Source organism: Nuphar pumila, chromosome 2, assembly GCF_984573655.1.
Source record: "Nuphar pumila chromosome 2, dmNupPumi1.hap1.1, whole genome shotgun sequence".
In the NCBI taxonomy this organism is placed as follows: Eukaryota; Viridiplantae; Streptophyta; class Magnoliopsida; order Nymphaeales; family Nymphaeaceae; genus Nuphar; species Nuphar pumila.
This window is the reverse complement of record NC_143250.1, coordinates 3,072,012-3,099,047: the sequence shown is the minus strand read 5'-3', so window position 1 is coordinate 3,099,047 and position 27,036 is coordinate 3,072,012. Positions and strand designations below refer to the sequence as shown.

The following is a 27,036-nucleotide window of genomic DNA, read 5'->3' as shown; positions in this document are numbered from 1 at the left end:
TGTTGACACCCCCCAAGCCACATTTGGACCAACTATGATCCCAGTCCCTATCCAATAAGCTTCCACCCCTGCTGCTGAGTCTTGGGTAGTCCGTAGTCGATCATCTGTGAGCGTTGTTGGGGTCAAAGGCCAAACTTAACAAATTGTTACCGGATCCATCTGAGTCTAGTTGCATCTCATTCTGCTCATCTCCAAGTCTTGGCAACCGCATGCTCACTCCACTTAAGCCAGTTTGGAGTCCTTTCTCTTTTTAAGTTGCCCCAAAGCCTGGTCGCAGGTAGATCATAAATCGATCAATGGGAATTCCGCTTTTTGGGTAGGAGCAGCTAGTGCACGTCACCTTGTGTTGCGAGCAGGTTGTATGTTCCCCCCGTGAACACGGGGCCCTGTGTTCGGGGGTCCGAATGAGTGCCACGTTGGCACTTTATGTACGGAGGAATATCTTGGGATCCGCAATATTCTTTCGTACGCACCCAAACTGATGAATGAGTGCCAGCGTGGCACTCATTCGGACCCCCGAACACGCGACCCCGTGTTCCAGGGGGAACATACAACACCCTCTCCCTTGTGTTGGGACGTTGCAGATTGAAGACTGCCGCTCGTCACAGCAGCGCAGTATAGGCCAATAGCACAATCCGGCAAACCGGCAGCTCGACCAGCCTACAGTACGTTGTTGCAGCTCAGAAGGCAGCAACACCTCACAGAGGCATCACTTCTTGTGAGCATAGAATCAGGCAGCAGCATCTCACAGGGGAATCACTCGGTGTGACCATCTAAGGAGGCCACAATACCTCATGAGCATTAAAATTTTTAATAAAAATGATTTTATGACTTATGAGCATTAAAATTTATAAAAAGTTTGATTGAATTTTGAATCCTTATGAAAACATGCTTACGTGTCCTATTCGAATTATCCAAAAGTTGATTCTTTTTTTTGGTAAATGAATTTTTAAAACTATTGTTTCAAAGAGTTTGTATTTTCAAAAATAATTTTTCAATGAGTCAGGGTTTTCTTAAAATATTGCTTTGAACTAAATGAATTTTTGAAAATATTTTTTCAGCAATTCTGAAATTTTAAAAATATTATTTCAATGAATCGGAACTTTTTAAAATATTTGTTTGCACAAAATGGATTTATAAAAATACCTTTTCAGAGTCTGGATTTTTAAAAATAGTTTTTTAAAAGTAGATCTTTTAGAATAATTTTTGCACTGAATGAATTTTTGAGAAATTTTTTCAAAGAGTTTGGATCTTTAAAAATAGTTTTTTAATGAGTTAGAATTTTTTAAAATATTTCTTTGCACAATGAATTTTTCAAAATATTTTCTAGTGAGTCAAGATTTTTTAAATATTGTTTTGCTTTAAAATAATTCTTAGTTTTTTTAGTGAGTCTAGAATTTTTAAATATAGCAAAATCGGTTCTCTTTTACAGTTTACATGCTACGCACAATGCTAAATTTGGATTTTTTACTATGAGGCTTCCCGCCAAAGTGGGTACCAATCATGTACATATAATGTGGTTGGTGGGCTCGATAAGGGCTTGAATGTCAATGACTCTACCCTATGATTATCATTTGTTATTGATTTTGGATGTTTTAAGTCATGTTTTACAAATTAAACCTTACAAATGCCTTCAATATATTTTATTTGCTATATAATCGATGAATGGAGTGTATATTTTAATAACAATTTGATTTTATGACTTATGAGCATTAAAATTTATGAAAAATCTGAATCTATCAAATTTTGAAACCTTATAGAAACATGCTCATGGGATTTAATCGAATTATCCAAAGTTGATTTTTTTTGGTAAACAAAATTTTAAAATTATTGTTTGAAAGAGTCTGGATTTTCAAAAATATTTGTTCAACGAGTCAAGATTTCTTAAAATATTGCTTTCAACTAAATGAATTTTTTAAATATTTTTTTCAGTGAGTTTGGAATTTTAAAATATTATTATAATGAATCAAAACTTTTAAAATATTTGTTTGCACAAAATAAATTTGTAAAAGTACTTTTTCAGATTCTTCATTCTTAAAATTATTTTTTACAATGAGTCTGGATTTTTAAGAATATTTTTTGCACTGAATGAAATTTTTAAGAATATTTTTCAGTTAGTTTGGATCTTTAAATATAATTTTTCAATGAATCCATTTTTTTTAAGATATTTCTTTACACTAAACTACTTTTAAAAAATATTTTTCAATGAGTCATGATTTTTGAAAATATTGTTTTGCTCTAAAATAGTTTTCAGTTTTTTAGTGATTATGCATTTTGTTAAATATCTTTTTAATAAATCAGAAATTTTAAAAATATATTTTAATTCGAGTATACGACTAAACGAGCAACCGTGCTCAAACGAGTTTGCAAGCATCAGACGAGCCCAACAACCCATCTAGATGCCATACGAACCTAAACTAGCAACCGAGTTCGAACGATCAATGCGTCGGTGCTTAAAGAAACGGAGCTGACTATGGCCTAACTCTGCTGACCGTTGGATCTGAATCCGTGACCTCGTGGCCTCCTCTCCCTCTCCCTCTTCTCTCTCTCTAGAGAGGGACCTGCGACCGGAGAATGACGACGCCGACGACGGATCGGTTGGTTTCCGGAGGCACTCCGGCGGAGGCTCCACCAAAACAGGTGGCGCTGGCCATGGAGCAACTGACGGAGGCGGGCCGGATCATCGCGGACGTCCGGGTAGGCGCCGACCGCCTCCTGGAGGCGCTCTTCGTGGCTGCCCTCTCCCCTCCCTCTTCCCGACCCCTCCACCTCATCCACAGCGAGGAGTCCGCCATGCACGCCAACCTCCATAAGCTCCGATCCATCGGTATCTCTCTCTTTCTCTCTGAAATCTAGTTTTCCATGATTTTCATCCCCTTTTTCTCTTGATTTTAGCATGTTTGGTTCGTGAAATTGGAAAAAACCCACGGCATAGATGCGGAGTCTTCGATTTTTTTCCTGAATTACGTGGAATTGATTTCCCAACAAGAGATAAAGTGAAGAGGTAGTTTGGAATTGCAGGCTGTTTGACGTGTGTTGAAATTGGGGAAACAGATTGTGTGGAACTCCCCCAACTGAGAAATCGAAATCGCCATAGCTTTCTTTCCTCGGTTCTAATTTTTCTTGTTATTCAGAATAGGAAGTGTTTGTTTTTGTGGTAAAGGATCAGAATTGTTGGCATTGTACCTAAACGGAATACTGGGGAATTGTTGGGAAAAAACTGACTTTCCCACAGGTGTGAATCGATGGAGGCAATACAAAGATGACAGACAGCGGAAACAAAAACAGCACAGAAAGATTTACAAAGTGGCGAAAGGACATAAGCCCTTACAAGAACCAGCCCCACGAAGCTGTCCTGAAAGAAGTGTAAGAGCACTTCTTGCCTTTGTTCACAACACGCCCTTTCGGTGCCCTAAAAGTATTTTTCACGCTTTTTTCCTGCTTTTTCAGCTCTCACCTTCTCTCTCCCATCCATCACTTAAATAGAGGATAAAACTCACATTTAATGCGGAAGACTAAAGGTCTTGCACAACTTACAATGTGCCTGAATCGCCTTATCACAAATCGCTATCCAACGAGTACTACACATCACTATTCAACGAGTACTGAAACAAATCACTATCCAGCGAGTACTGAAACAAATCATTATGCAACCTAAGGCACTAACCACAAATCGCCATCGACAAATCGCTGATCCTCAAAACTCTGAACAGCTGAATCATCATTCAGTTGTGAGGACTTCTACAAATCGCTATCCAGTGAATACTCCAAAACGTCCTCGAGAAGATCAAGCATCGTGCTTGGAAATTCTACCGCGATAATGAATATACATCGAACTACTGATGATGTCATAAATGATCAGTTATCAGACGATCCATTTCCAAGATAGATGAGTCCCATAAGAAGGGAAACCCAACAATTCTCCCCCTTCCTGACTTATGAGGAGGCTTCTACCATTCATGCTAGTAATCAACACTTCTCAAGTTCGTCCTTAGGCAATGCCTTAGTCATCATATTTGATGTATTATCATCAGTGTGAACTTTCTCAAGTTGCAACAATTTGTCATTCAAGATATCTCGAATCCAGTGGTATCGAACATCAATATGTTTTAATCTTGAATGAAATGAAGAATTCTTACTCAAGTGAATTGCACTCTAGCTATCACAGTGAAGAACATACCTTTCTTGCTTCAAGCCCAACTCTTACAAGAATTTCTTCAACCATAATAATTTCTTACTTGCTTCTGTAATTGCGATGAACTCAGCTTCTGTGATGGAGAGAACTACACATTTCTGTAATTTCGACTGCCATGCAACTGCTCCCCCTGTAAAAGTAATCAAATACCCAAAAGTAGATTTTCTACTATCGACATCACCAGCCATATCAGAATCTGTGAACCCATCGAGAATATGTTCACCATTTCCAAAATACAGACTCATCTTCGAAGTGCCCTAAAGATACCTTAAAATTCATTTCACAGCTGCCCAGTGTTCTTTCCCTGGATTTGACAAACATCGACTAACAACTCCAACAACATGAGCTATGTCTGGTTGAGTACAAACCATAGCATACATCAAAGAACCTACTGCCGAAGCATAGAGAATTTTCTGCATCTCGATTTCTTCTTCATCATTTGCAGGACATTGACTTGAGCTAAGTTTGAAATGCTCTGTAAGAGGACAATTAACAGGCTTTGCTTTATCCATGTTGAACCTCTCAAGAACCTTTTTTGATATAATTCTCTTGAGATAACTAGATCAACCCATGTGATCTGTCACGAACGATTCTCATCCCAAGAATCTGCTTTGCTGGACCTAAATCCTTCATGGCAAAAGTCTTACTCAGCTCCAACTTCCAGTTGCTTATCCTGTTGATGTTTTGGCCCACAATCAACATATCATCCACATAAAGCAAGAGAATAGTAAAATTTTTATTTTCACAAACACACAATGGTCTGTGAAGGTTCTTGAATATCCATGCTCAGTCATAAAAGAATCAAACTTCTTATACCATTGCCTTGGTGCTTGCTTCAATCCATACTAGCTCTTCTTCAGCTTGCAGACAAGGTGTTCTTTGCCCTTGTCAATGAAGCCTTCAGGTTGCTCCATATAAATTTCTTCTTTCAAGTCACCATGCAGAATTCCAGTCTTTACATCAAGCTGCTCAACTTCTAAGTTCATGCTTGCTGCTATACCGAGCACAGTTCGGATGGAGGACATCTTCACAATTGGTGAGAAGATCTCATCAAAGTCAACTCCCTTTTTCTCACTAAAACCTTTCACGACAAGTCGTGCCTTGAATCTAGGTTGAGAGACGTTCCCATCAGTCTTCTGCCTGAAGACCCGCTTGTTCTTCAACACCTTCTTACCTTTAGGTGGCTTTATCAGATCAAATGTGTGATTCTCATGCAATGAATTCATTTCTTCTTTCATTGCCTTGAGCCACTCAGACTTGTTTTCATTCTTTAAAACTTCTTGAAAAGTTTATGGCTCTCCTTGATTTGTAATCATCACATACTCATTTGATGAGTATTTTCTGGATGGTTGTTTCTCTCTGGTAGACCTCCTTACTGGAGTCTGAGGAAGTGGCTCTTGGGTTGTTGGCTCTCCCTTAATTTTTGTCTCAGCACTTCCTTGCTCTACATCATTATGAGGATGTGGCATCTCTTCCACGAAATCATGAACAATCGGTGCATCAAGAGGATCTAAGTCAACAAGATCACATTTACTGAACTCTGATGGCTCAAACTTACCAACGTCTTCAATGGTTTGATCTTCCAAGAAGACAACATCTCAGCTTCTGACAACCTTTTTATCAATAGGGTCATACAGTCTGTAGCCAAATTCTTCATAGCCATAGTCAAGAAATATGCACTGCTTGGTCTTTGGATCAAGCTTGGACCTCTCTTCCTTTGGAACATGAACAAAAGCTCTGCAGCCGAACACTCTTAAGTGATCATAGGAAGCTTCTTTCCCAGTCCAAACTTTCTCTGGAACATCTCCCTTCAAGGGAATAGAAGGAGACAAGTTGATAAGATCAACTGCTGTCCTTATTGCCTCACCCCAAAAAGATCTTGGCAATTTAGAGTGTGATAACAAACATCTGACTCTCTCAAGAATGGTGCGATTCATTCTCTCAACAACCCCATTCTGTTGAAGCGTCATTCTCACGATCCTTTTATGCTTGATGCCATGATTGATGCAATACTGATCAAATGGCTCAATGTATTCGTCACCATTATCCGAGCGAATATATTTCAACTATCTGTCAGTTTCTCTTTCAGCCATGACCTGAAAATGCTTGAATACATCTAGAACTTGGTCTTTAGTTCTCAGTGTATAAGCCCATACTTTCTTAGAGTGATCATCTATGAAAGTCACAAAATACAATGCACCACCAAGTGTCTTAACCTTCAAAGGTCCACACTGAAATGAAATGGGGATCTTCGAAACACGAGCTTAGATTAACAAGAGCAAGTGTCAAGAATGACACTAAAGCATAACCCTTAAAAAGGGTATAACTGGAAACAAAATAAAAATAAAAATGTATTCTTTATTGATATGAAAAACCAATTGCTTAAGAAGCATTGGAGTAAAATACAAGAGGGGCTGCACCCCTTTATATACACAGCTGAAAGAGGACTCAATAGAGCTGTTGGGCACAGTCCAACAGCTCTATTTAGAGCTGTTGGAATGTGTCAGTCCAACAGCTCTATTAAGAGCTGTTGGACTGTGTCAGTCCAACAGCTCTATTGCTAGTCAAGTCTGGACAGGACTTGACTAGCAACAGTCATTCTAGTTCAAACTGAACTAGATGACATAAAGACAAAAAATAAAAAATAAAGGAAAAAAATTACAGAAAAGAAAGAAATGAAAAATGTATATATATAATATTATTATATATACATATATGTACAGTTTTACATTTTAACACTCCCCCTCAAACTTACGGTACAATGAGCGAAAGTTTGTCTAAGAGAAAGTGAAATCGGGGAGCAGCAAGAGGCTTTGTAAAAAAGTCTGCTAACTGATATTCTGAAGTGACATATGGCAGATCAATTATCCCGTGTAGATATTCCTCTCTGACGTAGTGACAATCCATTTCGATGTGTTTGGTGCGTTCGTGGAATGTTCTGTTACTGGCAATGTAGATCGCACTTTTGTTGTCACAACACATTTGTGAAGCCTTTGTTGCTTCAACTCCCATGTCAGCAAGCAGTCGTCGGAGCCAAACTACTTCCATGGTCGTGGTTGCCGTGGCTCTGTATTCAGCTTCGGTGGATGAGAGAGATACCTTCTGCTGCTTTTTACACCTCCACGAGATTAATGATTCCCCTAAAAAGACACAAAAGCCAGTGGTTGAGTGTCTGTTATTGGGATCACCTCCTCAATCAGCATCAGTATATGCAATTAAATCAAGAGAAGAGGAGGAAGATAAGAAAAGTCCTCGTGAAAGAGAGGACTTGATGTATCTGATAATACGCATGACTGCTCCCATATGAACAGAAGTAGGAGCATGTTGAAATTGACTTGCTGTATGAACAGCATGTGCTATATCTGGTCTGGTAATGGATAGATAGGAAAGTGCCCCGACAAGCTGTCTGTAAGGAGTAGGGTCTGCAAGAAGTTCTCCATCATCAATCTTCATTTTAACATTAACAACTTCTGGAGTGTCGACTTTCTTATCATCAGTAATACCAAACCTGAAAACAATATCAAAAGCAAATTTAGTCTGAGATAATAAATATCCTCTAGGAGAATAAGCAACTTCAATGCCTAAAAAATATCTCAACAAGCCCAAATCAGTCATTTCAAAATGAGATTTAAGAAGTGTTTTGATTGTTTTAACTCCCTGTTTATCGCTTCCGGTGATGATCATATCATCCACATAGAGAAGAAGCACAATGATCCCTGCATCAGAATTCTTAATAAACAAAGCAGTGTCAGTTAAACAGAATTGAAAACCAATATCAATCATAACACGACTAAACCTATCATACCAAGCTTTTGGTGCTTGTTTAAGTCCATAAAGAGCTTTTTCTAAGCGGAGGACTTTACCCTTAGGAATACTTAGACCAGGAGGGGGTTCCATATATACTTCTTCAACTAGCTTTCCATTTAAAAAAGCATTTTTGACATCCATTTGAAAAATAGACCATTTTTTGATAGAAGCTAAGGCAATTAAGGTTCGGACAGTAGTCATACGAGCCACCGGAGCAAAGGTTTCTTCATAATCAATCCCATATTCTTGGGCATAACCTTTGGCTACTAAACAGGCTTTATATCTTTCAAGAGTACCATCACTCTTGGTTTTAATTTTATAAACCCATCGACATCCTATAGTTTTCTTCCCTGGAGGAAGATCTTGAATATTCCATGTAGAAGCCTTTTCAAGTGCATCTAATTCAGCTTTCATGGCTTCTATCCATTTGATATCATTTTTTGCTTGAAAATATGTGGATGGTTCTTCATATGAGTGAATTAATGCAATAACTGCCTTATATGTGGGTGAGAAAGACTCGTATGATACAAACTTTCCTGGAGGCCTCGAGATTCGGGTTGATTGTCTAGTTGGAATGTTAGAATATTTCTCAAGTGCACATGGAGGATTAGACTCTTGTCGCCTGGAATATTGAATACTAGTATCTCTATGAACTTCTTCATTTTCAACATTAAGATCAATAATTCTTTGATCATCATCAAAGTTACAGTCAAGGTCATATTCATTAGATGTTGATGTTAGATCTAGCAAAAAGGAGTACTCAGTGACGTCTTTTAATTTTCTAAAATCAAAGAAGCTCTCCTTTTCAAGAAAGGAAACATTTCTAGACACATAGTTTATTATTTTTGAAGTCAAAACATCTATAACCTTTCCGGTTTTCAGCATATCCTAAAAAGGCACAGGGAATCGCACGAGGGGAAAGTTTATCATTTTTGTCAGTAAATATGAAACATTTGCACCCAAATATTCTTAGTCTAGAGTAGTCTGGAGAAATGTTCATAAGTTTTTCAATGGGAGTGATATTTTGTAACGAAGAAGATGGCATCCTATTAATGAGATATGTGGCAGTTAAGGCAGCTTCTGCCCAAAAGTCTTTCGGGACTTGATTTGCTATTAATAAAGTCCTAGTGGTTTCTATAATATGGCGATGTTTTCGTTCTGCCAGTCCATTTTGTTGAGGTGTATAAGGACAAGATCTTTGATGTGTGATGCCATGCAATTTAAGATAATTTTGAAAATCTGTGGATAAGAACTCTCCCCCTGAATCTGTGCGAAAAATAGTAATATCATTTTGAAACTTGTTTTTAACCATATTATGAAAAGTTTGAAAGTATGAAAATACTTCAGACTTATGTTTGAGAAAGTACATCCATGTATGTCGGGAGAAATCATCGACAAAAATAACATAGTAAACAAATCCTCCTTTAGAAATTACTGGTGCAGGACCCCAAACATCCGAGTGTATTAATTCAAGTGGTCTTGAAGAGAAAAAGGTTCTGTTCTGAAATGGTAATCTTTTCATTTTGCCGAGAATACAATCTTTACAATCAAATGATTCAGAATTACAAAATTTCCCTAGATTTGGAAAATGTTGGATTTTGGCTATATGTGGGTGACCAAGTCTCTTATGCCACAGTTCCAACTCTATTTTTTGAATATTATAACAAAAAGCTTTCTTTGGCATTTCCAAAAAATCCATGTAATAGAGTCCTCCTTCTCTATGGCCTTCCCCAATCAGCTTGCCTGACTGGCGATCCTGTACCCAACAACCATGAGAAGAAAAAGAAATATTACACCCATAATCAGAAATTTGAGATACAGATAAAAGATTTAAATTTAATTTGGGAACATGTCTAATTTCTGGAATAAAAAAAATTTTTGTTTTATAAATTTTTTTAAAATTTCCTATTCCTTCTATTTCAAGAGAAGTCCCATCAGCAGTAAAGACCTTTGACACACTTGTTTTATTTTTAACACATTTGGATAGACTTTGATTATTTGGGGTCATATGAAAAGATGCACCAGAGTCAAGAAGCCAAGAAATTTTACCTAGATCAGAAAAAGATGAGGCTGCTGCGCCGGTTGAAGCTTCAGATGAGGAAGAGGCACCTTTGATGAGAGGCTGAAGAATCTCCATTAGTTGGGCCAGGGAAACTGGTGCATCCTGATCTTTAGGCTCCGATCCAGCAATTGCAGCTCTTTTTTCTCTCAGCTCCTTAAGTTTGGGACATTGTGGCCTGTAGTGTCCCGGTTCATGACAGTGATGACAAATAACTTTCTTCTTATCATAGTCACCATTTTGTCGGTTAAAGTGAGGAGGCCTATATGATCGAACATGATTCTCTGGTCTAGACACGGCTAAAACGGAATCATCTTCAATTTTTAAAGAACCTTTCCGGAGACGATTTTCTTCCATTGTTAACTCTTCAATAGTTTCAACAATAGAAGAAATTTTTCCCCGGTGAAGTAGGGCCGATTTAGTGGTTTCAAATTCCGGCCTTAATCCAGTGATAAACTGGTAAAAATGTTCGGCATCGAGTTGTTTCTGACGAAGCTCGATGTCTTCGGCACAATGCCACTTTGGTTCTAAAAGGGAAAGTTCTTCCCAAAGTTCGGACAACCCATTGTAATATTCACGAATAGTTTTGTCTCCTTGTGTCATCATTCGAACTTTTTCTTGGAGGTTGCACACGTGTGCAATATCTTTAAGGGAATACATATTCTTAAGGTATTCCCATGCCTTATCGGCATGATCAAATTTGGCAAGACTTGAGCATTTTTTAATGTCAACGCTATTGATAAGCCATGACATTATCTTCGCATGAGATATTCTCCATTCTTTCCATTTCTTCTCGTATGAGGCAATAACCTTGATTTTCTCTTCTTCCGATAGAGGGACCTCTTTATCTCCCTCCTTTTTAGTAAGAGATAGCTTAGGTTCTGAATCGGAACCATCCACAATCCCCCATAAGCCTTTTCCCCATATATGGTGCTTCATGATTGAAGCCCATGTTACATAGTTCGTATCGCTTAGTTTCATAGGCATGATGGTGACTTTATCATTGTCATCCATCGATTACAAGGAGAGAAAGAATAGGGATAGAAGAGAAACAAGGAAAATGAAAAAGAAAGAAAAAAAAACAATACAACAAGATGTGAAATCTTCTCCAATGAAGTGATAAAACACTTCTCTTCAAGTGGCGAACACTTTTGCAAACGGGCACGGAAACCGAGGCAGCTTTTCCTCAAGATTTAGTACTTCCGCGGCTCTGATACCATGAAATGAAATGGGGATCTTCGAAACACGAGCTTAGATTAACAAGAGCAAGTGTCAAGAATGACACTAAAGCATAACCCTTAAAAAGGGTATAACTGGAAACAAAATAAAAATAAAAATGTATTCTTTATTGATATGAAAAACCAATTGCTTAAGAAGCATTGGAGTAAAATACAAGAGGGGCTGCACCCCTTTATATACACAGCTGAAAGAGGACTCAATAGAGCTGTTGGGCACAGTCCAACAGCTCTATTTAGAGCTGTTGGAATGTGTCAGTCCAACAGCTCTATTAAGAGCTGTTGGACTGTGTCAGTCCAACAACTCTATTGCTAGTCAAGTCTGGCAACAGTCATTCTAGTTCAAACTGAACTAGATGACATAAAGACAAAAAATAAAAAATAAAGGAAAAAAATTACAGAAAAGAAAGAAATGAAAAATGTATATATATATATATAATATAATATTATTATATATACATATATGTACAGTTTTACATTTTAACACACATCAGAATGTACAAGATCTAGAACATGAGATTTTCTAGATGCAATGCTTTTATGGAAAGAAACTCTATTCTGTTTACCATGGAAGCAATGGACACATGGTTCCAAAGATGTACCTTCTGCCTCTACTAGGAGCTCTTTCTTGACCAAGACTTGCAGCCCCTTCTCGCTCATATGCCCTAGCCTTTTATGCCATAACTCTGAGGACGAGTCATTCTCCACAGCATTCACAACACTCTTGCAGGTCTTCGCTTGCAAAGTGTAGAGGGAGCAGATCTTCGTTTCTCTTGCTACCACTAAGGAGCCTTTGGTTAGCTTCCACCTTCCGTCACTGAAGGTGTTGTTGTAGCCTTCATCATCCAACTTTCTGGCAGAGATCAGATTCAGTCGGATGTCTGGTACATGCCTAACATCTTTGAGCAACAATTTGCAGCCAACGCTTGTTTTCAAGTAAATGTCGCTTATGCCAACAATCTTTGACACATCTTCATTTCCCATTCAGACATTCCCGAAATCACCTTACAAATAGAAAGTGAAGAAATCAGCTTGTGAGGTAAAATTAAATAAAGCTCTAGAATCAATTACTCAATCAGTCTCTTGACCGATCAAATTGATGCTAGTACTATCACAGATAACCATGAGCTCTCCATCTGTGACTGCTGATGTGACACTTTGCTTTTCTTTTGAGCTTTTCTCTTTGTTCTGCTCCTTGAACCACTCCCGTTTCATGTGCCCTTTTTTGTGGTAATAATAACACTCGACATCTTTCTTTGAACTCGAGTGTGAGTGACCTTTGGATTTGTCACGATAGTACGAAGTCTTGCTCTTACTTCTTCTCTCCCTATTTTCAATCAAAGTGCCTCGGAGAGGGAAGGACTTGGTGATTTTCTCTTAATTTCTTTATTCAGCAGACTGTTGGTAACTTGGCTCATCGTTACCATTCCATCAGATGCAGAGTTACTAACTGTGACCACCAAGGTTTCCCAACTCTCAGGAAGGGAATTAAGGAGCAACAAGGCTTGCAACTCATCATCAAAAGTGATTTTCATTGTAGCCAACTGATTTACAATGCTTTTGATCTCATTTAGATACTCTGTAATAGAGTTGCCCTCTTTATATTTGAGGTTCATAAGCTTTCGAAATAGAAAGATCTTATTCATTGCCGTCTTTCTATCATAAAGACTTTCCAGTTTGGTCCAAAGACCATGCGCCGAAGTTTCAGTGGATACATGATGAAAAACACTATCATCGATCCATTGCTGAATGAAACCAACAATTTTCCTGTTTAGCTTTATCCATTCGTCATCTTTCATCTCTTCTGGTTTGTCGTTATCACTCTCTATAGGTCCATCCAAATCTTTACAAACTAGGTCTTCCATTTTTGTTTTTCAGGTCATCCAGTTTGTGCCATTCAAACTGATCATACGATCAACGTTGTTTTCCATGAATTCACACATAAATATAACAAACTGAGACTAGAGGAACCAAGGCTCTGATACCAGATGTTGGAAAAAAACTGACTTTCCCACAAGTGTGAATTGATCGAGGCAATACAACGATGACAGTGGAAGAAAGGTAAACCAACAACGAAAACAAAAATAGCACACAAAGATTTACGTGGTTCCCTCTCAAACTGAGGTACATCCACGACGACCAATAGGTCAACTTCCACTATTTTCAAACAAAGTTTACAAAGTGGCCAATGGACATAAGCCCTTACAAACACACGAAGGTGTAACAAAATAAACAAAGAGGATATACCTCACTGAAGAACAAAGAACAAATGCTCTGAAGAACCAGCCTTATGAATCTGTCCTGAAAAAAGTGTAACACTTCTTGCGTTTGTTCACAACACACCCTTTCGGTATCCTAAAAGTGTTTCTCACACTTTCTTCCAGCTTTTTCAGCTCTCACTTTCTCTCTCTCATCCATCCCTTAAATAGAGGACGAGACCCACATTTAATGCAGAAGACTAAACGTCTTGCACAACTTACAATGCGCCTGAATCGCTTTATCACAAATCACTATCCAACGAGTACTACAAATCGCTATTCAGCGAGTGCTGAAACAAATCGTTATCCAGCGAATACTACAAATCGCTATCCAACGAGTACTGAAACAAATCGCTATGCAACGAATACTGAAACAAATCGCTATGCATCTTAAAGCACTAACCACAAATCGCTGATCCTCAAAACTCTGAACAACTAAATTTTCATTCAGCTGTGAGGACTTCTACAAATCGCTGTCCAGCGAATACTCCAGAACGTCCTCGAGAAGATCAAGCATCGTGCTTGGGAATTCTGCCGTGATAATGAATATGCATTGAACTACTGATGATGCCATAAATGATCAGTTATGAGACGATCCATTTCCAAGATAGATGGGTCCCATAAGGAGGGAAACCCAACAGAAATTGCATTTGGAATGCCTTTCAGGATTTTTTTTGGTCCATTTTCGTCTGAATGAGTGGGTGCAACCACTTGTCTGAAAAAAGTGGGATAAATTGGGAAATTGGACCATACTCCAGAATTTATTTTCCCAACTTATCCTACTCATCTCAAAAGTTAGAGCATCCAATCAAAGGGATGTCCAGAAGCACCCACTTTTTTTGAAAACTGGGATACATTGGGGTATTTTATTATGGATCAGAGTGCAATATCTCAACTTGTCTCGGTTCTCCGAATAAGTGGCTGCATCCGAACAGCCATTTGGAGGAGAAGAAGTACGAATCTGTTTGTTTAAGATTCCCAATGGCCGACAATATGCTGGACTCAGTTACATCTGCTTCCACAAAGGTAAAAACATGACATCTTGTTTGGCATGTGGAACTGAAAGCAGATTGTTTATGATCAAGAGTTAGTTTTCATCCATGGCATCCATGGTCCATGAAAAATGCATGGTGATTGCTGGATGAAACACAATGTTACCGTTTTCTCTTTTTCTTTGTTCAATTTGGTTGTGTGTTCCATATAAACTACAAAGCAAAAGTGTTGATCTTTCAATTCCAAAAACCAGCATCCAAAAGCACCACACGATGGCAGCAGTAACAGCTAGTTTTGTTTGTGGGCTTGGAAGCCATTTCAGGGAAATTACAGATCTGCCTTTTCCCATTTAAGTACTGAATCTACCTACCATAAGAAAATGTTGAGAGGACATTTTAGACATTATTTGGCTGACAGTTCCTCATATTTGATGGAATGTCGATGCCACAGTTTAAAACCAAAGAGGCCATTACTCAACATTAAAATGGAACAATCATCAAAATATTCTAGGTTGGCTTCTTAAGCTCAATATATATATATCAATGTTCTAATAGGTGTCCATTTAAGGCAAGATAGATTCGGTGCTATTAATTCTTTGAATGGTAGGAAGAAAGCTAGAAGCATCTGGAGTTTTAACTGGATCCAACCGCATAGGAGGAAGTCCTTGGGGTTTGCATATGCCACTCGTTTGCCGTGATGGTTCTGTGGTTGCGTATGCTTGGAAGCGTCAACTGGCTGGCCAGGCTGCTGCTTCAGCTGTTGACAGAGCCAGGTAAAGCCATACTTTTCTGGTATTTATAATAGTTGTTATTTCTTACCTTCTGATTGACTTCTTTTAGTTCCTCACTCCTCAGTTTTGCATGGGATCTCTATTTCCTATCAATTTAGTTTTCTTAGTTAATTCTTTCCTTGAATCATCTGATGTTTGGGAACCTGCTCTTTTGTAAGCAAAACCAGTTTCCTCACATTATCCTTTCTTTTTTTACCACTTGTTTCTTGTCTCGTGAAGATTCTTGTTCTGCACTCCTATTTTAATAGTTGTTCTTAAAAGAAAAATTAGATGCAAATTCTATTAAGTTCTTTGCTTTCATTTTGGGTGATAAGTGCCTTTCATGATAGTTTCTCTTTTCAGATTGTGCATTTGACAACAACTATTCATCAATAATCATGTTTTCATACTTTGAATGACAATGAGTTGCAAAGATTGTAATACCATCTTGAAATTCTCAAATCTTGTTATTTTTTTAATTCTCGCCATCAGAGTTTTGGCTAAAGCTTATTTAGTTGCAGCTTCATCATCAATCTACCGGAGAAATACCCTCTCATTGGTATATGTGTCAAAAGCTAACTATAACTTCCTACTTTTGGATTAATGCTTAACACTCTCTCTCTCTCTCCCCCCAATTTTTTGTGCAAGTATGACATTTTGTTAATCAAGCATGGCGAGATTGATGTTGGGTAATCAAGAAGGAAATTCCTTATCTTTTGTTTTCTGTTTTTTGAGAACCAGTTTTTCTCTCCAAAGAAAAAAAGATAAAAAGAGGGAATTAGTTTGCCTATCCTACTAGTTCAACATGTTCAAGATAGTCTTTATGTTGACCTTTTCTTACACTCCAGTTTTTTTAGGGGTTTTTGTAGGAAAATTGAGTGGGAAAAGGTGGAAAAAGAATGTGGAAAACATGGGAAAGATAGGGAAAAGGTGTAGCTAGTTTGGGGTTTTGATGCATTTTCCTTCTAATTCAAGGAGGAAGGTGCCTCCGGGCTCCTTTTTCGAGGAAAGAGCATGAATTCTAGAGAATTCCAAGTATGATATTTCTCAATTGATGAATACAAATGAAGGATTACACTTATTTATAACCCTTATTAGACATGTGGACCCAAACTGGATCCTACTCAATGTACTCATTTGTCCAATCCACTACATGTATCCAGCTTAAGATCCATTATTAATACTAATATGGATCAAAGAATCCAAACACTAACCCACATCCGAACATCCAATAAAATAGAAAGGTACATGCTGATGCAAATCTGGGATCGGATTTACGCAAATCTGGGAAAAAATTTATCCTAAAATGTGTGGATTTGATATGATGATCCAAATATGAAATATCCAAAATAGCAAATAAAGATACAAAATACAAATGGACCTGGGTCTTCTGTTTCTCTCCTGCATCATTCTCCTCGGGTTGGAGAAGACCTTCCCTTAAGCATGGATGCTTGCACTTTTTTCAATTCCGTTCCACCTTGTGGGTTATGGGCTCACAATATGGAATCAGGTCTCCCTGCTGCTCTAGAAAGAGAAGGAAACTTGTTGATTGATGCATGTCTCTCTGGCATGGCAAGACCAATAATATTCTTTCCAATCTATCTATAGTCACATGAGGTGTCTCTAAAATGGAATGGGTCAAATGAATGTAGAGTTTGTTAAAAATAAAATTGTATTCAAATACCTGATAAGGGTATTTCTGTCTTTTATCATATAGTACAGTCCACTAGGGACTGAAATGTAATTTAGCATTGTAATAAATAACCTGCGCACAACAGTCAAAATATGACATTTGAGGGTTTTCTCTAGAGTTTTCTTTTTTCCATCTTATAGGCTTGTATGCCTCTTGTGTTGTTTGCTATTTTTATCTCTTTTGAGATTGTATTTGGTCCATTAGTGACCAACCTTAAGTGAGTTTATTAAAGCCCTTTGTTGGCATTGTGTTTGTTTCACTATTGTTTCATTGTACTTTGTTTCGTTACATGGTATCAAAGCTATGCTCTTGAAAGAAGGAGAATATCGTGAAGTAAGTGTTCTTCGATCATTGATCATTCTCTATCTCCTCTATTCTAAACTCAACTATTCATTATGGGAGAAAGAGAGTATGCCACCGTCATCACCTACAAACTCAATGAAAACAATTACTTGATGTGGGCGACGGCTATGGAGAATCATATCAAAGGAAAAAGATTATGGGGTTTTGTTAGTGGTTCTACTAGTGAACCACAACTCAAATTGACTAGAAGAGAAGGAGATCAAGTCAAAGCCTTGTCCGAAGAAGAAAAAGAAAAAGCCTTGGAAGAATACCTAAATAAATTGGAAGATTGGGAGGCAAGCAATGCACAAATACTCTCATGGTTTATGAATACCATGGAGTTCAAGATCGCCACCAATATTTATCAAATTCAAGAAGGCATATGACACATGGAGCTTTCTAAGAAGTACCTTTATCCAAAAGGATATGGCTAGACTTTATTATCTCCAAGTCAAGGTACATAATTCAAAAAAAGGAGATAAGTGTAAGAGATTTTTACGGTATTTTATCTTCTATTTGGGATGAATTAGCTATGTTGGAACCAAAATGGGAAGGTTCGGCTATTGATATGAGAATGACCCAAATTGAAAGAGAAAATCTTTGCTCCTTTCTTTATGGCCTTCGACCAAAATTTAAGCAAGTAAGATCTTCCTTACTTCATAGGATCACTTCTCCTTCTATAAGTGAGGCCCTTGCTCAAATTTGTCAAGAAGAGACAAGACTTTGAATGCACAAGTCTAATGATGAGGTCCTTGCCATGGCAAAACCCAAAAATTTTGTGAAAACATATAAACCACCTCACTTTGAGAAGAAGTTCAATGGGGAAGGGCACAATGGAGGAGGATACAAGGGAGGATACAAAGGTAAAATTATTTGTCATCATTGTAAGGAACCCGAACATATAAGATCAGAATGTCCCAAATTTAAAAAGGTGGCCGCCTTAAGTGAAGAACCTTAAGAATCAAGAAAAGGGGGCAACTTCAATGAATTAAATCTTGCTCAAATAGCAGAAGTTGTCTCACAACTTCTCAAGGCTACACCTTCTACATCCGGGGCTGCCATCTCTTCCTTGTCTCCTCCAGGTAAGACCTTTTGGATTCTAGACTCGGATGCTTCTTTCCACATGACTCATAATGAGTCTCTATTATCCGATTGCACTAAATCATATTTCTCATGTGTGTCAACTACTGATGGTACCTCTTTAAAAGTCAAAAGCTTAGGAAACCTTAATGATATTTCAAAAAAAATCTTTGTTCCAAAAGTGAGTCATTCCTAAACTGGATTTAAATCTTTTTTTGGTCTCTCAAATTGCTGACTATGGTTGTAAAATATTCTTCTCATCTAAGGCGTGTTGGGTGCAGGATCTCCAGTCAGGGAAGCTGATTGGGCAAGGCCATAGACGAGGAGGCCTTTACTACATGGATTTCCTGTGTTTACTAAAATACTCGTTTTGTAATAATGTCAAAGACATTAATATAGATCTTTGGCATAAAAGATTAGGATACCCAAGTATATCCAAATTATCTCTTTTTTCATTTTTGAAAATTTTTTGTAAAGATAAAAAATTTGTATGTGAAGATTGTATACTTGGAAAAATGCAAATGATACCTTTTGAGTTTAGAACCTCTGTGACAAATAAATTTTTTTAATTAGTGCATTCAGATGTGTGAGGTCCTGCTCCTATTATATCAAAACGTGGTTATTCGCATGGTTGTCAGTCGAGGAAGTGAGAGCGGGAAGCGATACGAGAAGCGGGAAGCGAGGCACTTTTAAAATTTTAGGAAGTGGGAAGCGTGGGACAACTTAGAAGCGAATCATGAACCGTCTCGGAAAGCGACCTAGGAAGCGAGGGGGAATCGAAAAAAAAATTAAAAAATTAAAAATTAAAAATTTATAATTTAAAATAAAAAATAAAAATAAATGAAAAAAGAGGAAAGCATGGGAGAAGCGTGTTTCCCATAAAAGAGAAGTGCGCTTCCCTGAAAAAGGGATGCTTCCCTATGCGCTTTGGAAGTACAACGTTTTGTGCTTCCGAAACACATATCGGGGAAGCGTGCTTCCCCTACTACATAGGCACTTCCGGTAACTCTAGTTATTCGTACTATGTTACATTTATAGATGATTTTAGTAGACATACTTGGATTTACTTTCTAAAACTCAAATCCGAAGTTTTTTCATGTTTTAAAAACTTTTATAATCTAGTTAAAAATCAATTTAAAACAAACATTAAAGTCTTTCGTTTCGACTCTGGGAGAGAGTTTCTTTCAAATAAATTTCAATTATATCTAAAAAATCATGGAATTGTGCATCAAAAATCATGCCCTAGGAAACCTCAACAAAATGGGATTTCTGAAAGAAAACATCATCACATCATTGAAACTACTAGAACCTTATTTATTTCAAGAGAAATTCCAAAGCAATTTTGAGATGAAGCTGCCCTAATCGCAGTCTATCTAATAAATAGAATGCCTTCTCAAACTTTGGAAAACAAGTCTCCTATTGAAAAACTCTTTAAAATTTCTCCTGATTTAAAAAGGCTAAGGGTATTTGGTTGTAAATGCTTCATGCTTCTTAAAAAATATAGCAAACTCTCTCTTAAAGCCATAAAATGTGTCTTTCTTGGTTATACTGATAATAAAAAAGGATATCAATGTTATGATAAAACAAATGATAAACTCTATGTTTCTAAAAATGTTATATTTCTATAAAATGACAATGGATTTGATTTTGAAGTTTCTAAGGAAGAATCCGAGTATGCTTTCTTATTTGATTTGTTACCCAATAAAGGTATTAGTAATGATATTGAAACGTTCGAGTCTATTAATGACTCAAGTAGCGAACAATCTCAAGATCTTTTCAATACTTTAGACAAAATACTGGAGAACATCTATGTGCCCTTGACAGATATAATCAACTAACAAATACTGAAGAAACTAGTGTTAGAAGGTCAGAACGAACACATAGGCCTCCACGTAGGTTTGTCTTATACGAATCTTTCTTACCAAACTACAGAGCATGTCTTCTAGCTATTCATTCCTATCATGAATCATCCAACTATAACAAGACCAAAAATATAAACGAATGGGTTGAAGCCATGAAAATTGAATTAGATGCATTACACAAGGCTCACACTTGGACAATTCAGCCTCTTCCTATCGGAAAGAAGACAATAGGGTGTAGATGGGTGTTTAAAATTAAAACAAAAAGTGACGGGTCTCTTGAGAGATATAAAGCAAGACTTGTTGCAAAAGGATATTCTCTAGAATATGGTAAGATTATGAAGAGACCTTTGCCCCAATAGCTCGTATGACTACAATTAGAACTCCAGTTGCTATAGCATTCATTCGAAAATGGCCGATATATCAGTTAGATGTTAAAAATGTATTCTTCAATGAAAACTTAAATGAAGAAGTATACATGGATCCTCTCCATAATCTGTCTATTGAAAAAGGCATGGTCCTTCGTCTTCAAAAATCTCTATACGGGCTTAAACAAGCCTCTAAAACATGGTATGATTGGTTGAGTGGTACGATATTAAAACTTTGATTTAAATCTTGTTACACTGACACTGCTCTTTTTGTGAGATCTATAGGTACCTCATTGATCATTCTTCTTTTGTATGTTGATGATATGATCATCACAGAGAATGATAAAAAGGAAATTGAGATATTAAAATTTTGCTTAAAAAATCCTTTAATATGATTGATCTTGGGTTTTTGAGATATTTTTTAGTAATTAAAGTAACCTACTCACCAAGAGGATACATTTTATCTCAAATCAAGTTTGCAGCTAATATTGTTGAGCGTTCATGAATCACTGACACAAAATATGCTGATACTTTTGAAGTAATAAATGCGAAAATGCGAGCTGAAGATGGAGTATTATTAGATGATCCAACCCCTTATCGACAACTTATTGGATCGTTGATGTACCTGTCCATTACAAGGCCAGATATTGCGCATGTCGTATATTCTGCAAGTCAATTTCAACATGCGCCCACAACCGTCCACATGAGTGCAGTATTAAGAATAGTTCGATACATCAAGAAAACTATATCTAAAAGACTATTCTTATTTTCCTCATTCTTAAGTCTTATTTCTTACACTGATTTTGACTGGGGTGGAGATCCCAATAACCGTCACTCAACTACTGACTTTTGTGTGTTTTTAGGTGATTCTCTCATTTTTTGGTGATGCAAAAAACAACAGAAAGTGTCTTTATCCTTTACGGAAGCTGAGTACTGGGTAATGGCTACCACAACCACTGAAGGTTTGTGGATGAGAGCACTACTTTTCGATATGGGTGTTGATGTCTCAGAAGCTTCAAAGCTATGCTATGATAATAAAAGTACCATCTATATAGCCAACAATCACACATTTCACGAGCGAACAAAACACATTAAGATGGATTGTCACTATGTTCGCGAAGAATATTTGAAGGGGACTATTACATTGCCATATGTCTAGTCCAAATTTCAGATTGCATACTTCTTGACCAAAGCTCTTCCACTGCGTCAATTTTTGTATCTTCTTTGCAAACTTTCAGTGATTTTTTCATAAGTTTAAGGAGTGTTAAAAATAAAGTTGTATTCAAATACCTGGTAAAGGTATTTTTGTCTTTTATCATATAGTACAGTCTACTAGGGACTGAAATGTAATTTAGCATTATAATAAATAACCTGCCCAACAATCATATTATGACTGTTGGACACAACAGTCAAAATATGATTGTCGGGAGGGAGTCCAAAGAGCTGGACTGCCTAAATAGAGCCTCACTCTCTTGTTATTCCTTAATGTTCTTAGAAGCATTTGAGGGTTTTCTCTAGAGTTTTTTCTCATCTTATAGGCTTGTATGTCTCTTATGTTGTTTGCTATTTTTATCTCTTTTGAGATTGTATTTGGTCCATTAGTGACCAACCTTAAGTGAGTTTATTAAAGCCCTTTGTTGGCATTGTGTTTGTTTCACTATTGTTTCATTGTACCTTGTTTCATTACAGAGTTGGTGACTGAGACAAAATTTGGATCCACTCTAAAGGAACCTCATCCATAGCTAACTGTGAAAGCCCATAGTGATCTGATTTGGGCAAGTTGAAGGTTTGGATAGGGCTTGGGTTAGGCAAGATGGATATAAGATGATTTTGGATATGATTATTAGGGTTTGGATCCGTAATAAATCTGGGTATTGGTAGGTTATGGAAAACTTCACTTTCGATTACAACAAGTGGATATGGGCTTAAGCCTAAATTAGATTATTCTTGATGTAGATCTTTGGGGCCTAAGGTGGGTTCAAGGAGATCAAATAAAATAGGTTTGGGTCCATTAAGTAGTTTTTGATCCAAATCCTTCTTAATTGGACCTGGGTTTTGAAGAAGTTCTACGGGTGGTTCTGATGTAGGCTTTTGGATAAGTACTAATGGAGGTTCTTAGTATAAGTTCTAGTGAGGTCTTACCTAATTGGGTTTTGGCGTTTTCTGGGTCAAAGACATAAATCTGATCTTCTACAAACATGGCATGCATCAACTTCTTCAATTGGATCCAGGTTGGCATTCCTTCTAAAAGAGGGTAATCTTCTTTAAAAGGAGAGATCTAGTTGTCATATCAGAGTTTAAGATGGAGACTTGATATCAGTTATTTCTCATTTTATTCGGTTAGTTCCTACATTTTCTAGTTATTTCCAGTTTTCTTAGCTAATTTTAGAAATTCATAGTTGAGTAGAATTTCTTTGTAAATCTGATCTCGGATTTACATCATATGCACACACTTATTACCCATATCTATAGTATGCAACTATGCTACTATAGAGGTTGTAGGTTTGTAACACATTTTTTTATGAATATGGTGTGCTAAATCTTATTCAATCTCTATTCATAACACAATCTTGTATTGTAATTGTTCAGACATAAATAGTCATGTCTTGGCAACATTATGTTGAACAATAAAATGGATCCCACTCAATATGTTGGAAACTGCAAACTTATCCAATTTTAAGGGGTATTCTAAGAATTGTACTATAGGTGTATTCAGGATTACTGATTCAGTATGTCCATGATTATATATATATATAGATAGATAGATAGATAGTTTATTAAGTTCTTCTGATTGGTGCATGTCATTTGCTTGGTCTATGTTAACATATTTAAAGTCTGATGTAACTAATTGAAAAATTCTTATTATCCCTTTCTCGAAAGTATGAACATTTCGGATATGCAAAGACAGCGAGGGAGAAAAGGAACTGTTGACCTGGCTGAATTGTTGGCCTGGTGAAATAGGGCCTTGCCAAGTTTGACTTGAACTCAAGGCAAGATGCACATTGGTGGTTTCCAGGTTTAGTTAGTGAGCTGGTGGAGGCCATCCATAAGAGAATTCCTCTTGCCTATTTATGAATACAAGACTATGCAATCATGCTTATGTCCTGTTCAATGAATGTTTCATTTGTCCATGTTGATTTTTTTAACATCAGTTTCTGTGTCTCAGTACTTCGATGTGTCCTTTACATGAATGAGGACTATTAGTTAATTTGATTGGCACTTATAATTATATATTTTTTCACTGTGGAAAATAGTTGCCTTTTTCCATTTTCCTCACTGTACTTTTCCTTTCTGTTAGCATGTTATCGTCAATTGCAGATCATGGCATCCTTTTATGTAGCTTTTCAGTAGCTAGAAGTGGACTGTTTTTGTTTTTTCTGGTAGAATGTTGTGCTTGTTTGCTAATGTGGATGGGATGAGGTATCTTTTGCTGTAAGTTTTGACAGTTGGAAGTTCAGGATTCCAGAACATGATTTGACAGAACCAGTAACGTCTCGTGGGAAGACTAATGCACACACCAATCTTGATAAGTTTATGTGATCTTTTTAAGGTTTGTAAATTACACCTGAATATTTCAGGTTAGCTCTCAAAGCATTTACAGATCAGAAGAGGCGCTTTTTCCCACACCTTGAGGATGAGATGTACAATCAGAAGCATTCTAGTGAGTTTGGTGTTTCAAAGAAACTTGCCACCTCTGTGTCATCAATGGTGGATCATAAAGATGAGCTTCATGCTGAAAGAGATTTACATGGCATTTTAAATGATCTGGAATCAGAGTCACCCTTTGTGAAAATATTCACATATCAACGTTTGGATTGGTTGAAAAGAGCTTCTTCATTATCCTCATCATCAAATGAAACCTCTGGGGAGACTTCGAGGGAAAACAATGTTAATTCAGACAAACCATGGGGAGAGGCACAAGGTACACCAACTGATCAGATTGCAGTTGTAGAGCTGTTGGTTCCCTCTGTTTTTAGAGCTATAGTGTCACTGAACCCTGCTGGCTCCATCAACCCTGATGCAGTGGCCTTCTTCTCCCCGGATGAGGTAATGTTTTAAAAACAGCCTTAAAGTGCTACTCTTTCTTTGTGGCATTCTCAACTCTCAACCCATTTTGTATGGTAACATCATTATTGTGGATGATTATGGTCAATGAATGGGAGAGGACTGGAATGACAACTTTGACTCATATCATTATGGTTACCATGGAGTCCATTGGCTTTGACTCAACCAACTTGTTGGGACATCAAACTCTTCAACATGAGTGGGGGAGTCTAGAGTAAGAAGGTGCAAGCTGCTTGAGTTCTGCAGTAGGTTTTCAGGCCTTAGAACGCTTCTATATTCATAACCCATAATTATCTACATGTAGCCAATTGAATTTTGATCACGAAACCTTGCAACTTTCTTGCCTGAGAGTTTTGATGATAGAGCTTCTGAACCTTCTAGTTGATTGGTAGTTTTATGTTGTTTTGTAGATAGGTCATCTTAATTAACTTCACCAGTTAAGACCATCTTTTGCAGGGCGGTAGCTATATCCATGCACGTGGCTCTTCAGTCTATCATGTATTTAGAGATATCACGGTAATCAGAGATCTTGCTTTTACTTCTCTTTATTAAAGATGCATCTTATAATCAATAGCTGAATATATTGCTTGCTCCTATCTTTGCTGAACGTCTCTTTGGGCTCCCAGATCATTCCCGTATTACTCCATTTTGACTCTGGATTCAGAATAAGCTACCTGATTGTGGCTATTGTTGGTTTCATATTTTCTGTAGGACTTTGCTAAGGTTGCCTTGTTCTGTTAGCTATTCATCTTTCCTTGCCCAAGGCTTTTTTGCTTGATGCCACACTTTCAATGCTATGGAAAATGTTTGTCTCATTGCTTGATCCTTGTATCTCATTCGTATAGGAATATGCTGATAAGGCACTTCAATATTTTCTTGGTGCTGAAGGCTGTGGATCACTTTATCTACTTTTGGTCTCTCTCTCTCTCTCTCTCTCTTTTCTCTCTCTCTCTCTGAAGTCTAAATTATTATTTTCTTTGTTTGGAAGCATTGGATTTGTAGCTATCACACACTATTCAGCAAGGTTTGCAGGTGAGGCACACTTTCTTCTTCCATTGTTTTCTTTCACATTCAATCATGTAGCTATCTTAAAGATTTTCTTTTGCTACAGTAAATGTGGGCGTCTTTTGGCTATGGATACAGAATCTGCCTTGCTTTTGCCTCCTGTTTGCCGCCCTTATCGGCAGTTACATTCAACTAAATGTAGTGCATCTTCTCAATCACCTTCAACATTAAAGGATCAGAATTTTGGTCCTGATGGTGCATACCATTTTGGCTGTTCCCCAGAAGAAATCTATGTTCACTTGGACAAAGTCTTCTAAGTATTTACTTGTTCTAGTTAACTGCTGCTGCTGGGACAACACAATTTTAGATTTAGAAATTACAGATACATCATTTTCTCTGAATTTGCTCACAAAGCTTCCTTCGCTACATCTGTATATATTTTTTCCAAATGATCCTGTGAACTGTAATGTAGCAGATTTTAGATTTATGCACTAAATTGAAAAAAATTTGTTTATGGTGCCGAATGAATTTTACTTAAGCAGCTGCCAAATGTGGGATTCTGTTAACATTTTTTGTGCGCTAAGTTGTGCTTATCCACGTGGTTGATTTTTCCTTTCTTTGTTTTGGGTCATGTCCATTGTTGACTAAACACAAGTGTGTGCATGTATGTGTGTGTGCTTGCTTGTTTGCTTGCCTGCATAGGACATAGTTGATTACATGGAAGAGAACCATTTTTAAGTTTAAGAATCTTGAGAAAAATTATGCCATTTACAGGACATGTTGGAGATCGGCATGGTATGAACTATTATAGGTGATTTTTTCATGATTTACTTGTACTAGAAACAGTTTTCAATTGGGGCATGAGTCTTCACAAGTTTGGTCTATTCAAGGTTCTCAAGAAATTAGGAAATGACGTACTTGATTGACTTGCCTGATGATTAGCAAATATCACAATTTTCAATGTCTCTAATCTGCATCTGCACCATGGGAAGCCAAATTCTTCAGAAACGTCTCTCCAGTTCGGAGATAGGTTTAGAATACTGATAGTGATTTTGTGGTCTGGGATTGTGATATGGATCAAAGTAATCAAGGTGGTCCAAATTATAAAGCGGACTCTATGATGGACCTAGAGTTGAACCAAGATGAGCATGTTTTGTGTAGGTTGATGTTGGGATAACACTAGGATGGAACATACCATGAAAGCATCGTACAACAAGCAACAAAAAAAGGGATTGTAATCTAAATATGGAACCCTGATTAGGGGTTTGGCTTATATGTTGAATGAATATGCAACAAACTGAAAATAGA

At 37.3% G+C, this 27,036-nt stretch overlaps 1 protein-coding gene across 1 annotated transcript; it reads left to right on the top strand.

Moving 5' to 3' along the window:
* Positions 1 to 2,491: 2,491 nt before the first annotated feature.
* LOC149844491 (mediator of RNA polymerase II transcription subunit) lies at positions 2,492 to 26,278 on the top strand. Its single transcript, XM_089997240.1, has 7 exons — positions 2,492 to 2,827; positions 15,154 to 15,319; positions 24,237 to 24,705; positions 25,180 to 25,239; positions 25,569 to 25,637; positions 25,712 to 25,755; positions 25,835 to 26,278. Exons 1-7 carry the CDS (start codon positions 2,575 to 2,577, stop codon positions 26,043 to 26,045), a joined length of 1,272 nt encoding a protein of 423 aa, XP_089853366.1. The 5' UTR covers positions 2,492 to 2,574; the 3' UTR covers positions 26,046 to 26,278.
* The last annotated feature ends 758 nt before the right edge of the window (positions 26,279 to 27,036 follow it).

Excerpts from the sequence above, each read along its gene's own strand:
- LOC149844491 (XM_089997240.1), top strand. The coding sequence starts at position 2,575 with ATGACGACGCCGACGACGGATCGGTTGGTTTCCGGAGGCACTCCGGCG. Across the intron at positions 2,828-15,153 it reads CCATAAGCTCCGATCCATCG|GAAGAAAGCTAGAAGCATCT; the intron begins GTATCTCTCTCT and ends TTTGAATGGTAG. Across the intron at positions 25,756-25,834 it reads CTATTCAGCAAGGTTTGCAG|TAAATGTGGGCGTCTTTTGG; the intron begins GTGAGGCACACT and ends CTTTTGCTACAG.